The sequence below is a fragment of the Eublepharis macularius genome, chromosome 8, assembly GCF_028583425.1.
Source record: "Eublepharis macularius isolate TG4126 chromosome 8, MPM_Emac_v1.0, whole genome shotgun sequence".
Lineage (NCBI taxonomy): Eukaryota > Metazoa > Chordata > Lepidosauria > Squamata > Eublepharidae > Eublepharis > Eublepharis macularius.
This window is the reverse complement of record NC_072797.1, coordinates 110,516,608-110,532,624: the sequence shown is the minus strand read 5'-3', so window position 1 is coordinate 110,532,624 and position 16,017 is coordinate 110,516,608. Positions and strand designations below refer to the sequence as shown.

The window sequence follows — 16,017 nt, the reverse complement described above, 5'->3', positions numbered from 1 at the left end:
GAGGGGCTAATGTGGGGATTTGGGTCTGTGTGTGGCAGCTGGGGGGGAATTGGGTTTGTGTGGGGCTGTAAGGGGTGGACTTTAGGGGCTGAGAGGACCTACTTGGGGATGCCATGAAATGCCCCCCCCCAAGTGGGAGCAGTCTGAGCCTTGGTGGGGGGTGGGAGGAAGGGTGGGAGAAGGGCCCCAGAGGGCTGGGGGGCATTTTGCATGCAAAATGCCACCCCTGGCAACACAAGCCTCCCCCAGCTGTCAGTGGTAGAGATGAGAGCAGAGCACCTACTTGGGGAGGCCATGAAATGCCCCCCCAAGTGGGAGCAGGCTGAGCCTTGGTGGGGGGTGGGAGGAGGGGTGGGAGAAGGGCCCCAGAGGGCTGGGGGGCATTTTGCATGCAAAATGCCACCCCTGGCAACACAAGCCTCCCCCAGCTGTCAGTGGTAGAGATTAGAGCACCTACTTGGGGAGGCCATGAAATGCCCCCCCCAAGTGGGAGCAGGCTGAGCCTTGATGGGGGGTGGGAGGAGGGGTGGGAGAAGGGCCCCTGAGGGCTGGGGGGCATTTTGCATGCAAAATGCCACCCCTGGCAAAGGAAGCCTGCCTCTTCATTTTTTCCCCATAGGAAATAATGAAGAAAGATCAGCAGCAGCATGCTAACAATATGCTGCTCCTTCGCTTTCTTATGGGAGGATGGGGGGACCTGCTTTGGGGGGCCATAACATGGCCCCCCAAAGTCCAATCTGTCTGAAACTTGGGTGGTTGTTAGAGAAGGGTTAGAGGAAGGTCCCCACCAATTTTGGGCTTATTTGGTGGGAAAATGCCTCCTCCAGGCGTCCTGGAAGACGGAGGCATTTTCCCATAGAAAAAAGCCGAAAGAATGCCGAAAGAATGCCGAAAGAATCCCGAAAGTCGAAAGCCGAAAGAGATTCTTGTTTCGGCTTTCGGCTTTAACGATAGAGAATCTTCTTTCGGCTTTCTACTTTCGGCTATAGCCGAAAATTTTTGGCTTGCACACCCCTAGTCACAAGTTGAGGCTTTAGCTAACCAAGTGCAGTGGAAGTTAAAAGAAGATGTGTATCGGGTGGAGAAAATATACAGAAAAGGGCATATGCTGTAAGATTACCCTGTTAATCAGCTAGACCAGCAATTTACATGGTGATTCATCCTATATGGACCTACTTGTAGCACTTTCCACCAATTTGTATTATCTACAGCATTTTAAAAATGTATTTCAAACATTAGTGCTTTGTGTTAATGTGATAAGCCTTTTTTTCCAACTGAGGGAACCCACATAGCCTCCGACAATTTTGAGGAACTAGGTCTGTTGTGAAACGTAAACCTTACCCTCAGTTACCAAATGCTCTTATAGTAAAGAGTGTAAAGGCTTTGGGTTCTCTTCTGTGTATAAGTTCACTGAAGCAAAGGTTTATAAAAATAACAAAGAAGATTTATGTATAGGTTGTTTTTAAAGAACAGATCAGCAGCCCAGGCCTCCCACACTTCAAGGGAGAAATTTGGCTGAGGTACATAAATTTAAGCTTCAGATTGTAATTTTAATTCCATTTAACTCTTTCAGGCACAAAAAGGCTTTCATTGACTAGCCAGCATGTTAGAACCTTTCACACATGCACAGAATTCCACCCAGGCCAGCCTGCCCTTTCCCAAGTGTCAGACTAAAGGGTGTAAGAGCTGCTTATCACCAGAGACAATCCTCACAACTCTGTCCTCTCCCACAGGTAGAGTTATAGACCTGCCATAGCACAGTGGATAAGTGGTTCAGCTTCAAATCAGCACTCTGCTGGTTTGAATCCCATTACTGCCATTAGTTCAGCAGGTGGCCTTACATAAACCACTCCTCTCAGTTCCAGCTCCCCAGCTGTACTGTGGGGATAACAGTAACAACCACCACCAATTTATATACTGCCCTTCAGGACAACTTAACGCCCACTCAGAGCAGTTTACAAAGCATGTTATTATTATCCCCACAACAAACACCCTGTGAGGTGGGTAGGGCTGAGAGAGCTCTAAAAGAGCTGTGACTGATCCAAGGTCACCCAGATGGCTTCAAGTGGAGGAGTGGGGAATCAAACCCAGTTCTCCAGCTTAGAGTCACGCACTCTTAACCACTACACCAAACTGGCACACTGACCTTGTTCATCATTCTGAATGGAGCACTAATCTGTCTAAAAGAACAGTATATAAACATCATCATCATCATCATCATCATCATCATCATCATTTAATTAATTAATTTTTAGCCACTGCTAAAATACTAGGCAGAGTTATACACGAAACTGTCTGCTCTCTCGCTGAATTAGACTGATGAGGTGTTTCTCTCCAACATTCTACCCCACCCCAACAAAAGGTGATTGGTTGCAGAAGCAGCGCTCCTATAGGCTCATGGATGAAACAGCTGAGAGGCTGTTCTACCCTTCAGGGGCAGGATAGCCTCCTGCCTGTCACAGTCCACTCCCTGGGCAATCTCAAACTAATACTGGTAGGCAAATGTGTTGCTGAAGTTTAGTTGAAGAATAGCTCCAACTATTCATAAATGTTTCCTTCTTCTTGTCCTTGGAGAGCAAATGGTAGTGGATCCAAAAATCTGGAATCTTGCTACTCGACCACAAAGCACAATGCAAAACCCATCAATAAACCAGGGTCAAAACTCTTTCTACAATAGCATTACAAGCGGGCCTGCGGAGCTACTCTCTCATAATACACTTTTTTTTTAATGCTGAAAAGAGTGAATCCTATGACATACTAAGGAATGTTACTGTGGGGCCTCCCTGAGGAAAATATTTATCTTTTTTTTTAATTCATGATGTATTTATAAACTACACTCCATATAATATTTACAAATGTAAATATCAAAGAGCAAAGCCATTTCCTGGGAACACTTTTCTTTCCTCTTCCAAATAATTCCTCCTATTCACAAGCAAATGTTTTAAAGATGACTGTCCTTAAGTCAGTGCATTTTGTTTCTGTTTTATGCTGAGATAAAGAGTTGGTTTATTAGTGTAAATGACTAAGTTCTTTGAATAGCTTCATCAGTGAGATTAATTTATTTTCTTTTAATTAGGTCCCTGTGGCTAACACTGGCTAGTAGTATTAGCAAGTCCTGCACAGAAGCTGGAGCTTGGAGACTTCATACAGACTTCAGTCACATTTACATGCCCACAGCAATGGCATCAAACTGAGCTGTAGACAAGTCGTAATTAACGGTATTGAATTATTAACATCCAAATTCTTTTTGAAATAAGATGAATGTCAGTCCTTTTTAACGATACTATGATGTGGACAAATGTCACTGGATTTAATAGAGGCAGCTGGTGCCGGAGGACAATACCTTCTCATTAGCCTTGTTGAGGTCTAAGATCAGGGCATCAACATTCTCCTGCAAGACCGTGCAGAGCTCTGGCCAGGAGAATTTATCCAGCATGCCTTCTGGTTGTTTTAGAAGCACGCAGCCTGCTACCAAGTGCTGATACAAAGTATGGAGGAAGGTTAGCTTCTCCTGCGAGATGGGATTTTAAGAGGGGGGTAGGGGGAGAGAGAGAGGGAGGGAGAGTAAACAACAAATATTGCTAGAGTCCAATGAAATGTGTCATGTAAACAATACTGTGCGCGTTTCAAAGGAATATATGACCTATGCTCAATCATTAATTAAAAAAAGAAAAAAAAGGTAATTTGCCCATTATACATACACAAACACAGGGACTGACCCTGCAGACAGTCTATTAGCCAGGAAGCTTGCTTTTTAAATCTTTGGTTTGGAGTCAGAATGCAGATTGTTAAAAGGAATACAGGATCAGCCCTTCAATTCTTATGTGGATCATAGCCAAATATTTTGTAGCTATTAATGGGAAAGTAACTGCAGTTGTCTAATGAAAAAGAAAAGAGGACCATACTTGAGTTTTGTATAAGGGCCAAGCTAAACATTACATTAACTTTTATAAGGCAATACAGAAGGGAATGAGGTAATTTGTATGTGTGCGTGTGGCAGTTTGTTTGTTTAAGGGAATGCCTATATTGGCTCCGAGACACACATCCTTTAAATATGTTGTACCATGCATAAGTACATATAGACAAATTATAAACGAGAGCCAACTATAACTTTGTATAAAAGAAATCTATAGGAGGAGGGCAGAGACCCCATGGCCCAGTGGGGGAGAAGTTGCTGGGAGAGGGAAACATTGGTGCCTTCTCAGGAGGAGGCAACAGTGGTGTGGCCCTTTAAGAGCGTCCCATCGGCCACACAGCTGAGAAGCAGCAACAAGAGGGTGTGAGGAATCTGGCCAGGAAGCAGCTACACCTGCAAGGAAGCCTACGCACACCCCCTGGGGGAGGGATTTCCTGGTGTGGGAGGCCAAAAGCCCAAATGGGAGACGTGTGGCTTGTAGAGTCACCAGTCTAAAAGCTCACTGATGAAGCAGCATTGGTTTCTTACTCCTAAATTTACAGTATAAAGGCTGTAGAGAGGGGAAGGGCCCACAGTACCCTTACCAACCCTGTTCCCTCTCACTTTAAGGCCATTTCCCACTGAACTTGGATAACTGGATGGGCAGAGGGTGGGACACACCCCTCACATCCATATTCTTTATCAAATGTCAAATACGAATTTCTTTTTACATTAACTTTATTCCGTTCACAGCATACAGTATCCATCTCTACTAGAAAATGAAAAGATCTGTCATTAGCTACAGAGTTCATTAGGCAGACGAGACCAAGCGTCCCTAACCTTGCTGAACTTGTGGATGCCTCTGGAATTCTGACACAGGAAAACGGGCACCAGACACCAAATGGCTGCTGCAGGAGGTGGCGTCAACCATAAAATATCAGAGTGAGGTTATATATAATTCTAACAATAATTCTTCAACATTTCAGGCAGAAGTACTTTTTAACAAGATGCCTTTTTAAATGAACATATTGTTCATTTAATGTTTAATGAACATACAGGAAATCTTCAGTCACACAGTGAATATCCTTAATGCTGAGATGGCAGCTGCTGCCAAAACAACTTTTTAAAAAGCGAAGCAAAAGCCCCGCCAGATCATGCCCACTTTTGAAAAGCATTTGGTGGGTGCCAGGAGGGTGTTGGGGATCCCTGGACTAGACTAATAATTATTTTTGATATTTACATAGAAAGGAAGAAGCCTATCTGACATTTTTTCCCCTCAATACAAGTTCTTCTTCTTCTTCTTTTTTTTATAGATCCAAGACCAAAAACTGGAATCCTGGTTCAATTAAAAAGATTTCTACTGTGTTTAATGTACGTTTGATACAGTCCAACGCAAGGCATTTCCAAACAGATTTTAGGAAGGCATTAAGAGTGGAATTACTATTGTGATTTTTTCCCCCAACCATATTCTGGTGTTTAAATATCTCATGAGAAACAACCAACAACACACAGTAAAATATTAACACAAGTGTTTCCACCCAATCTTTTGCTTCCCCTCTTGTTAATTCAATCTGTCGCCACTGTGTCCTTTTTTGCTTGGGCTGTGATAAAACAAGCATGGTAATCATCCCTTTGGCCTGGAAAAAAGAATCCAAGGACCCAGAATCAATTCACACATGTAGAACCCAACCACAATATTGGAGACATGCTGACTTTACAATATAGTCAGGCTTCTAGTTTCCTCTACTTTAATCACTATCTGATGAGTAGAACAATTCCAACTGATTCATATGGACGCAATTTAAATCCCAGACTGCATGAAGGGTGGAAAGAATGTTTCCTTTTTACTCACTTGGCATTCCTGTTCATATTTGTTAAGAGTAATGAGCTCAATATGCACCATAATTTAGATAAGGGATAATACAGTGGATGTACCTAGAGCAGAAAAAAATGTGTGTGCAAAAAAAACCCCTAAATGCAAGCAAAATATGTATTTTTTAAAACGATAAACAGTTTGGTGGAAAGCATTTTTAAAAATAACACTTCATGAAACAATTATTGTCCAACATACCATAATCAGCTGCTTCCCCAAGAAAAGGACACTAATTCTACTTTGTTGGTAGGTGGGATAAAATGGTCTGAATTCTGCTTGTCTGTTACACTTTTGGTTGTCATTTGAAATAGTTAATATCAATTACTGTCGAGGGATTAGAAAACTAACCTATTCCAAATGTAGATATATTCCAAATGTGTATGTTTACATCCAGCTAAGCAGCAGCTAAAAATCCCTCGGCATGTTTCTTTAAATATACTTATGTCTCCATGGTCTTCTCAAGAGCATCATAATTTAAAAAGCCAGATGGGTTCAAAGAGCTAAAGTTTTTTTTATTAAAGGAGAAGAACAAAATTTTTAAAAATCCTTAATCTTAATTGCATATAGGTAGTACAAAGCATTCGTCTTAAAATAATACTGGGGGGGAAGAAGTCTGTGTCTACAGACTAACCATCTGATGTATGTAAATGTAAAAAGCTAAGATTAAAGATTCTTTTTGACAGTCATCGTCTCTCTGATAATACCTCCACATCCTTCTGGTAAGCTTGTGTAAGCCTCTGGGTTTCATTTTCAGATTCTGTGGCACGCATTTTCTCCTTCTCCCAGCAGTGTAGTACATTCTGCAGTTCCACTTTTAAAGTGCCTATTAAAGAATCTCTATCTGCACACTTGGCATGCAGATGATTTAACTCCTTATTGACCTCAGCAAATTTAGCCTCAGCCTCCTGAAAATGACAAGAGAAACTCATAAATTAATTCCATAAACTATAACTTTTGGTGATCAACAGATGGCCCTGGAAATACAGGCAATCAATTGTTCAATCTCCAAACAATGGCATTTATTAAAATGAAAACTAGTCAACAGCAAACAATTATAACATTTATCCACAAGGTAAGGCAATGAGAGAGGTTCCCTATAAACTAATGTGTAATATTTTGCTGCGTAAATACTTTGTGCGTTTTATTTCAGCTAATTAATGTGGGGTTTTGAATGTATGTTTACTATGGTTTAAAATGCAGGCTCTAAAGTAAGAAGGGTGTGTACACGGATGGGTAAGTGAAGTTGTGTTCTGGCTGAATGTTAGCTGTGCCCTAAGGGACTGAGTGAGCTGCAGTTTAGTCATAGTGGATTGGAGGGAAAGAATTTAGTCAGTCTGTCTGTGTGGAAATCTCTGTCTGAGAAAAGAAAGTCTTATTTTGGGAGGGAAGAGCCGAGGAAAGAAGTGTGTGGGTTTTACTTTGTGGATGAAATCAGCCTTTGAGGCAAGTGAACTTCTGGGAACTTGGAGAATTCCATGTTCTTCTCTTTCGGAAATATTTTTAGCCTGCCAGTGCAACAACTGTATAGAAAATTAGTCGTTGTGACTGATTCTGTGTAGAAATATTTTGAAGATTCATACTTATTTTGAAATCACTGCGCTTACGAACTACACTGAAACCAATATGATTATTAATTATTTTGTTACCATTACACGTATGTTCTTATACATAAACTCTTTACTGTTCTTAACTTTGTATTGTGATGACCTTTGGCCATATACAATTAATTAAAAACAAAACATAAACTCTACGTCTGTTTCATTTAGAATAAAGGATCTTTTTTTTTAACTTTACAGTCACTGACCATCTATAGCTGAGCCTTCATATACTATAAGTCAAACTGAGAGAGAATTAAGGTGAGAGCCTTTGATGGCAGCAAAACTCTAAGGGAACACTAAGAAAGGCAGGGAAACAGTATAATATAGGCCTCACAGAGCATGTAAAATGCACACAAGGGCTTCCAAATAATAGCATTTTTCTTACAGAACACGTCTGAAACTAGTTCTTTAAAATTTACAAAATTTGTTTTAGTTTCTAAATACCTAGAATTCTTCCCACTCACACTCAGTATTTTAAAAAATGATGGGGGAGGGGGTAATCCCAACCTAATCTATATAATTATTGCTTCTTGGCCTTTTGGCTAAGATCAAGTGTAGTATCTATATTATGAATGAATTATAATTATATTATATTATGAATTATAATTAGAAGACTACCTATGCACATTCTCAAGAGAATATTTCTCAAAATTGACTGATTTTTTTCAGAAATTCATTTGGGGATAAACACCCAGACTTGCCTACAAAAAACCCAACTAGAGACTGAAAAAGGAGGGTTTAAATTCCTAAATGTAAGAGCACAAGAAAAATACCAACTTCAGGCTCTGCTTACCCTATATGGCACAAATAGGAAAAGCTTTAAGTTACCCAATCTCTGGCTGGGAGGCACTGAACTCACATCATCCATGTAACCCAAATGTACAGTGCCCCACTATTTAGGCAACCAGGATAATTTGGAAAGAAACTGGATCAACCCAGATCTTCGACCCATTTATACATGTACAAATGATAATACGGGGCAACTTTAATATTAAAGTTTCAGGCATATCTTTCATACAGCTGATGCAGGATGAATCTGGTATCATTCAATTAATACAGGTGTTAAATAATGCTAAGGTTATTAAAGTTTTTAGATACTTACTAGTTAAAAACAGTGTTAACATATGTATATTAGGTTGTTTAGAGAATGGGATTAGCTGGTTGCTTTCGGGCCAAGCAGGAGATTTTTTTGAGACCCCCTCTAATTGACTATGGAGAGTCCTTTTATTGACTGCTTCACAGTGTATTAGGGAGCTTTATCTTATTTAACCAGACTTTGTTATAGTAGACTGGTAAAGTCCTAACTGAGGTGGCAGGTATGAAGCAGGCAGTAGCACTGACCAATTTTGGAGTCAGGTCCATACTTCCTCACCACGTCCACCTCAAGTTTTGGTAGGCCACTTACTGGAAGCTGCTCCCACCTGAGTTAGGACTGTTCATTTGAAAATAAATAAGAATTTATGTCTATGTTTGATAACTTTTTAAAGCAAGTTTTTAAATGAATAAATAAATAAATGGAATTTTTAAAAAATGAAATAGTTAGGAAAACTTTGCAAGCACGTTGAGGCATCTATTGATGGAGGGAGTTCGCCTAAACAGCACAGGGAGGGTGCTGCCTTGCTGTAGCACAGCGTTCAGGTGAACCCTATGCTGCTCTATGTCATGGGGGGATGATAGTGCAGCTAATCTTCTCATGCGCAGAACATTTTTAAAAGCCTTAAATGTCTGAGACCAACCTCTCTTAAGAGGGTTCTTCAAAGAACTTCAAAGACAAAGAACCCTCTTGTCTTAAGAGGGTTCTTCAAAGAATTTATCATAACAGGCCCTTAGTTGTAGATTCAAGCCTCAAACCAATAGCTTTTGTAAATAAATGAAATTATGAATTAAATAAAAAGCAAGCAGGGGAACCTGCGAGTGAGACCCAGTTCTCTGCCAGCCCCTGTGCTCCACAAGCTGCTGGATGGATAAGAACAGTGTTAGCTAGCCAGTGAGGCCCTTAGGGGTGACTTACTGGAAGATATCGCATCAAGTAACATTATTCAGATGTTGGGGGTATGTGGCCTTGTTCCTCCACCAGCCTCATCTTCCCTCTTCCATCTCCCTTCTGCCTCTGCTCACCCCCAGTGTCGCTATCTACCCAAGCATCCTGCCTCCACTTCTATTCTCCATACTTCCACACCATGCCCTACGGACTCGGACTCCCCTGTTCCCCACCTTACCTTCAGCTCCTTATGTGTTTTTGAGTTGTCCAGGCAACCCAAAATGGAACTTAAGATCCTTCATTTCTTGCTGCAACATCTGCATATTTATTTTTCAAATTTCTCAGATTTTTCAGAAAAGCGAGGAATTTCTCGCAGGTTTGCCAAACTATCTCCCCTATCTATACATGGCCCCATGGTCCTACCGTGGGATCATGTCTGGTATCATGTATGTTAATGTGTATTTGTTGAACAACCATTCAAGTCCTGACCATTGCTAGCACCATTTCCATCCAGTTCTATGGAATAAAATCGTATCCATAGATGGGCATATGTACCCTCAGCAGGAATCAAAAGGATACACATGAACATGTAAATAAGTTATACACTGTTTTTCATCAATATCTTTGTAAAAGACATCATTCCAAAATCTAAGAGTCACAAGGCCAACATATCTGTTTGAAGTTCAGACACAGAAAACCAAAAAACATCTACAAAAATAATATGCTTGGAATATTTTCGTTCAAACAGAAAATATTGGGGAGCAGACCACTCCAGGAACACAATATGGTTAAAATAACAGACCTGCTAAGGGATTTCTGAAGGATGGCAATATAACAATACCCCCAGTAAAATGTCATAGCGACAGGATGTCATCCTCAAAACATTTACTCTGGAGTAAACCTACTCAATTTAATGACATTCCTAAATGAGGTTTCATGATTACAAACAAACCTTCATCAAAATGAAACCCATGAAGTTACTGGATACTGAGTCAGAGTGTTGATCTACCAAAGTCAGTATTGCCTACTTGGACTGTCACCAGCTCCCCAGCGTCTGAGAGAGAGATATTTCACATCACTTAGTGCCTTCACTGGAGACGCCAGGATTGAAGATGGGACCTTTTGCATGCAAAACAGATGCTCTATCACTGAGCTACAGCTCCACTCTTAACTGTACATATTGCAATAAATCCTTTAGGTCATACCTGAAGTTCTTGAGCTTGAGATCTTAGCTGCTGTTTGGAAGAATCAAACTCTTTGGCTATCCTCTCAGACAAAATCATCATTTTCTTTTGCTAGGCAAAAAAGACCCCAGAATGCATCAGATTAAAGAGTGGGCTTACCAATAAGATGTCTTAGAGACTAATCTTGCAAACTTAGGCACATTTAGCTAGGAGCAAGTCCGGTTAAACTCAATGGTGCTTACACACATATATGTAATCAGCATCCAAGAATGATCAGACCAAACCCTCAAAATGTCTTGTTTGTTTTATTCACCAGAAAAGATGTTTTATAAGAACATTAGCTGTAAACTCCGGTAGCCCACAGAGAATGCCCTACCAGAAATTTTTTTTGATCTGGTTTATGGAATTCATAATATACTGAATTCAAGGATATTAGGAATATTCTATTCTTTCAAAGGCACATAGTCAAAAAGTGTATAGGAAACAGTAAAGCTATAATGTGGAGCTGGATTCTATAGTGTGTGCAAGGGGACTGGGCATTATGAAGATTGAAAAAACCCATGCTGTAGCCACTTGAGACTTCAAAAATTCCTCTTATCAGAATGCTGATCTAATGTTACCACACACTTCTATCCCTGCAATCATGAAGGCCATTAATGGGACTCTGAAAAAACCTGGTAACCAACTGAATAAGTACAGTGGAAGTCAAATTCTACAGTTCATAGCATGGCCATACTGTGGAATACAATACATTACTATTTGTGAACACAATGCTTGGTGTAGTTTAATGCGCTTTCTGTCATATTCCATCACAGTTTCTTTCCATAGTGTGTTCCCTCTAGCCAGCCTCAATGTTAGAAAATATATTTTATCTGATAACAGATACTGGCTTCAAGAAAATTGCCAGGTTCCAAGTCTTGCTTGACATACTTTAAAAATGTTAAGAGTCATTATACTTTAAACAAGTTAAGAGTCATTATTGTACACATCCAAAGCATACTAATGGGAAGAAGCTACTTCGATCCATCTGTATGATTTTTAAACTAAATATGCAGTTTTGCAAGTTGAAGGGACTATGTAATAAAACAAAGGACTTTTAAAAATGAATAGACCACAGATTCTCTCATTTTTCATTGTACTAAAAAGTTTAGTTACTAATTACATTAAAGGAAAAAGAGAACCAGAAGACAGCAGGGCTATCAACAAGGAAAAGAAAGGCACAGAACTATCCCATCTGCATAACATGAGGACACTCAGTGGTCTCTGGCTCCATATGACAACTTCAGGGTCAGGCACATGCAGCCCTACTGGGAAGTCTTGTGGCAGGTCATCAGTTGGTCCTGTGCTGCTTGCGATTTATTTTCCTTGACAGTTCATTCTTCTTGCTGACAGAACACACTTCTTGCTTTCTTAACAGCCACCCCCTGGTCTCCCCACTGCTGTCTCTGGCATCCTTTCACAACAAAACACATTCCTGAGCCAAAGCCTGCTGAGTTGACTTTTCAGCTGTGGGGAAGATCAGGTGACATTCATCCTCCCAACAACAATCCACAATGGAGACTGTGTGCCTAGTCACTCTGCTGTTCCCAGACTCAGGCCTCAGAGGGCCACTAAACACATGGGTTGTCAATGGGAAAGGTCTCAGAGTGGCAGCTGTGTGCAGAAATACGTTACTGTTTCCATCGTGACTTTGTGCCCCTCCAACCATATCAATAGGCACAATATATATTTTCTCCCATTAAATCTAATCAAAGCTAAATGGGCAAAAAAATGAAGTATATTTTACACGATAAATTGGGTGCCAGCCACTGAACTAAAACATAGTTCATTTTAAAACCCAAATGCATTTTTTACAACTCTGATAACTTTCAGGAAGCAACCATAGCAGATATCTTTCTCCAGCAGGAAAAAAAATGCCTTCAGCACCATTCGAAGCAATCCAACTGGATCTCATCTTGGAATCCGCCCCCCCTCCCCCGAACTTGCACATTTATTAACTTGAATATGCAAAAATATACAGAGAGGTATTTTTGTAAATTCTTTTTATTACGTATTTATACTGATGACTTGAGTCAGAAATGGATGATAAATAAAAGATACGTATATATATCCCTAAAAATTGGGAAGCACAAGAGTTGGAGAAAATATATATATATTTTATTTTTAAAAAAAAAAAATCACAAATTGCTAAACAGTTGCTTGAATTTAAGTGAACTATGGCCACAGGGCAAGCTTAGAGGGAGAACAGTGACAACAGATTATTTCTTTTTCTTATTTTTGAGGCTGTCAACTCAAACATTCCCAGCATTCTGACCTCTGTAACAAGCAAGGAATATCTCGTATTGGGGGCCGAAGGCTATGTGTGTGGAGCCAAACAGCGCAAGTGTTACCTCATTAGATGTATCTTCCAGCTTGTTCTGGTAATCTGTCAAGGTATGCCTCAAAGTCTCAAGGACAAGAGTGAAGCTCAGAGGTTTATCTTTGTCCTTGCAAGTGCCTGAAGAAAAATACAGAATCAAAACAAAGCCCTTAGAGTTGAAGAGACAGAGAAAACTTCTCCAACAGCAACAGAGATATTTAAACTAGTTAGGCTCCAGTGACAATACAGAATGTTGAACAACCACTGTATTTTCTCCAAAGCACACTGGTGCATCTGTTCTTTAATATCAAATAAAGCTGAAGAAAATTCTTACGCTACAGCTGTAGATCACCACATGAAATACGATAACTCTACTTTGTTTTCATGCACATCATGCGGTCCATCTCTGACTTTATTTAAAAGATATCTAATTATTACAAGTCTCTATGCCATTTTAAAAGATCACCCTCCCAATGAAACCAGCACTGGTTGAAGTGTGCTGCCTTCATGCTTTTGTTGCTTCATGATCAACCATGCATTTTGTAACAAAACATTTTCACTCCATTGTGCCAAGCAACACATGGCTTCCTATTTTGCCTGGATGCATCTTAAAGCAGTTGAACATCAATCCCCAATATTATTTCTCTTCTTATCTTGTATACAAAATTGAAAAATGAAACCTGATCAATGACTGAAGCGATTTTAATTCATGGCTATGTTGTCACAGGGACCCATTTCTTTCCTTTCCCAGTTCAAATTCCAGATTCCCCACTGTGCTCATAAATAAAGTTGTCTTCCAAAACTTCTGCCACTGGCTCCTATGACGGTTTGGCATGCCATCAGTCAACCCACTATCTGAAGCTGTGTGTCAGAACAGCCGCTTCATTAGAAGGACAGCGTACAAAAACCAATCGTGGGGACAGGGGCACAGAAAGAGAAACAAAAATAGCCCACCTTGAGCAACTGGTCCCAAATACTTCTACTAAATGGCAGCAAAAAGGCTTAAAAACAAATCACACTGAATAGGACCAAGAACTGAATTACTTAACATCTATTTCCATGATCTTTTTAACCAAATACAACCGCTGGAAGTTGCTATGTAAAGCAGGGGCACAGTGTGGGAGGGACTATTAAACTCTTTCCCCTGACTTCCATCACTGAATTTTCAATGCATCCGAAGCTTTTCATTCCTCTGCCCTTAAGCATTCATATATACAAGTAATTTAAAGGACACAAGTTGAACAGCACTAAGGCTGTACTTCTGGTTTATGTGAATAGGACACGAGCTACTGAGGCTTTGTCTGAATATTATGTCCAAGGAGAATAAGGTAATATTTACCTGGTATTTAAGCCTGCCTGTGCATATCAACCTGCAAAGGGAGCCCAATCATATGGACAGAAATGTCATACTTCAGACGTGGCAGCTACCAAGCCAAACCACGTAACAAAGAAGCCCCAAGATAAGTGTGGTGCATACTTTGCCTGACTGTTCAGAAAGAACTTGGTAGCTCAGTAACATAACACTTAAGAGATGACCTCAGATTCATCTGTTAGGAAAAGAATAACGCATGAGAAGACCCTGAACATATGACACAATGGGTTTCAACTTACAAGAAAGCTAGAGAATGTTCACCGAGAATGATGAGGAAGCACTTAATGCTGCTGTATATTGTTCAAGCTAATTAGGTCTCAACCAGGATTAAAAAGACTACTTCGTAACCCCTTGCTATCCCCTCGGAGCTCCCTGAAGGAAATGCAGGATATAACTGGTCATTATGAAGATTACCAAAAATGTACAGTACATGTTATCTGTTTGTTGATTTTATGATGAACTGTTGTTTTATGAATTGTTTTAATATTTGTATTATATTTTTATAACTGCTGTACCTCGCCCTGAGCCCGCTTGTGGGAAGGGCGGGTTAGAAATGTAATGATGATGATGATGATGATGATGATGATGATGATGATGATGATGATGATGATGATGATGATGATGTAATTTCTTTCCTTGGACATAGAGTGATAGATACAGATAGAAATAGTGATAGAGATAGCAGAATGTTTTAGGGTACAGGGTATCTTCCTGCAATGCCAGGTTTGATTAAATGAACCACGTATTCCACTTGAGCACCATGATGCTAATATTCTATGTACATCAATTCCATCTGGTCTTATTAAAGTCTTCTTAAGAGAGCTATTAAAATGGTTGTCTCTTTGTTGTCTGTCTCTAAACTGTATTATTTCACATGGATGGTCAACCTGCAGTATGGTTATCACCAGAGGCATGGGTAAAGGGCGTTTGTGGTCCATGGGCCTCCTTCTCCAGATCTCTCAGTTCAATGAACTAGATGACTTATGTACATACTTAGATTTTTTTAATCTATACATATAAAGACAAGTGTCCTGTCTGACTCATCAATGCCCAGCCCAAACGCCTGGACCTAGGAACATGAAATTTGGGGAGAACATTCCTTTCATGATGTAAACACTCACTAAGAAGGGATTTTAAGAAATTTACCCCCAAAGGGGGTAAAAAGGGGTAAAATGTGTTTCCCCAAAGGGATACAGCTTCCCTGTGTGGCTGGCAGGCTGCTGCCTGCTTGCACCCCCACCCACTGCCAGCTCGGCTACTCTTCCCTGATTGGGCCAGCCTTTCATGGTCATTTGCATATGTGGGCTGATTGGGGTCACAATATTCCACACCTCATCCCCCCCCCCCCAACAAGACAGTTGAAACACAGAGGTCATTTGCTTATGTGGCCTGATTGGTCTTCACCTCCCACGTTCTAAACTGTATGCAGTTGCTTTGAGAGTCCTTGACTGTGTCCTGAGGTCAAATGCACCTCCCAGTCTTCCCCGAAAAGTTCACTAGGGTTGCCAATCTCCCTGTGGAGCCTAGCTTTCCTGAGTGGCTGGCAGGCTCCTTCCTGCTTGCATCCCCTCCTTCTGATTGGTCAGCTGTAGAACTCTGTGTTCTGAGGTAAAAATCAGGTAAAGGAAACTGCAGACAGTTGAAGAAAGACGTTACAAGACTCTTGAGTAGGGATAACACACTTTGCTTTATTTAAACACCTTTGTGAAGCTCAGGTACTATGCTATTATACTACAAAAACAACTAAAACCAAAA

General features: G+C 40.5%; 1 protein-coding gene and 1 pseudogene across 2 annotated transcripts in view; one reads left to right on the top strand and one right to left on the bottom strand.

The window, feature by feature from the left end:
* The window catches only part of CCDC171 (coiled-coil domain containing 171), a 249,297-nt gene that overhangs the window by 159,127 nt on the left and 74,153 nt on the right, over nucleotides 1-16,017 (bottom strand). For both annotated transcript variants that reach the window (XM_054986128.1, XM_054986129.1), the window contains exons 10-13: nucleotides 12,922-13,028; nucleotides 10,553-10,642; nucleotides 6,473-6,673; nucleotides 3,344-3,511 (exon numbers count right to left, since the gene is read on the bottom strand). In XM_054986128.1, the coding sequence (XP_054842103.1) occupies nucleotides 3,344-3,511; nucleotides 6,473-6,673; nucleotides 10,553-10,642; nucleotides 12,922-13,028 (566 nt within the window). The remainder of the gene's footprint in view (nucleotides 1-3,343; nucleotides 3,512-6,472; nucleotides 6,674-10,552; nucleotides 10,643-12,921; nucleotides 13,029-16,017) is intronic.
* On the top strand, nucleotides 7,889-7,986 carry LOC129335236 (U2 spliceosomal RNA; annotated as a pseudogene).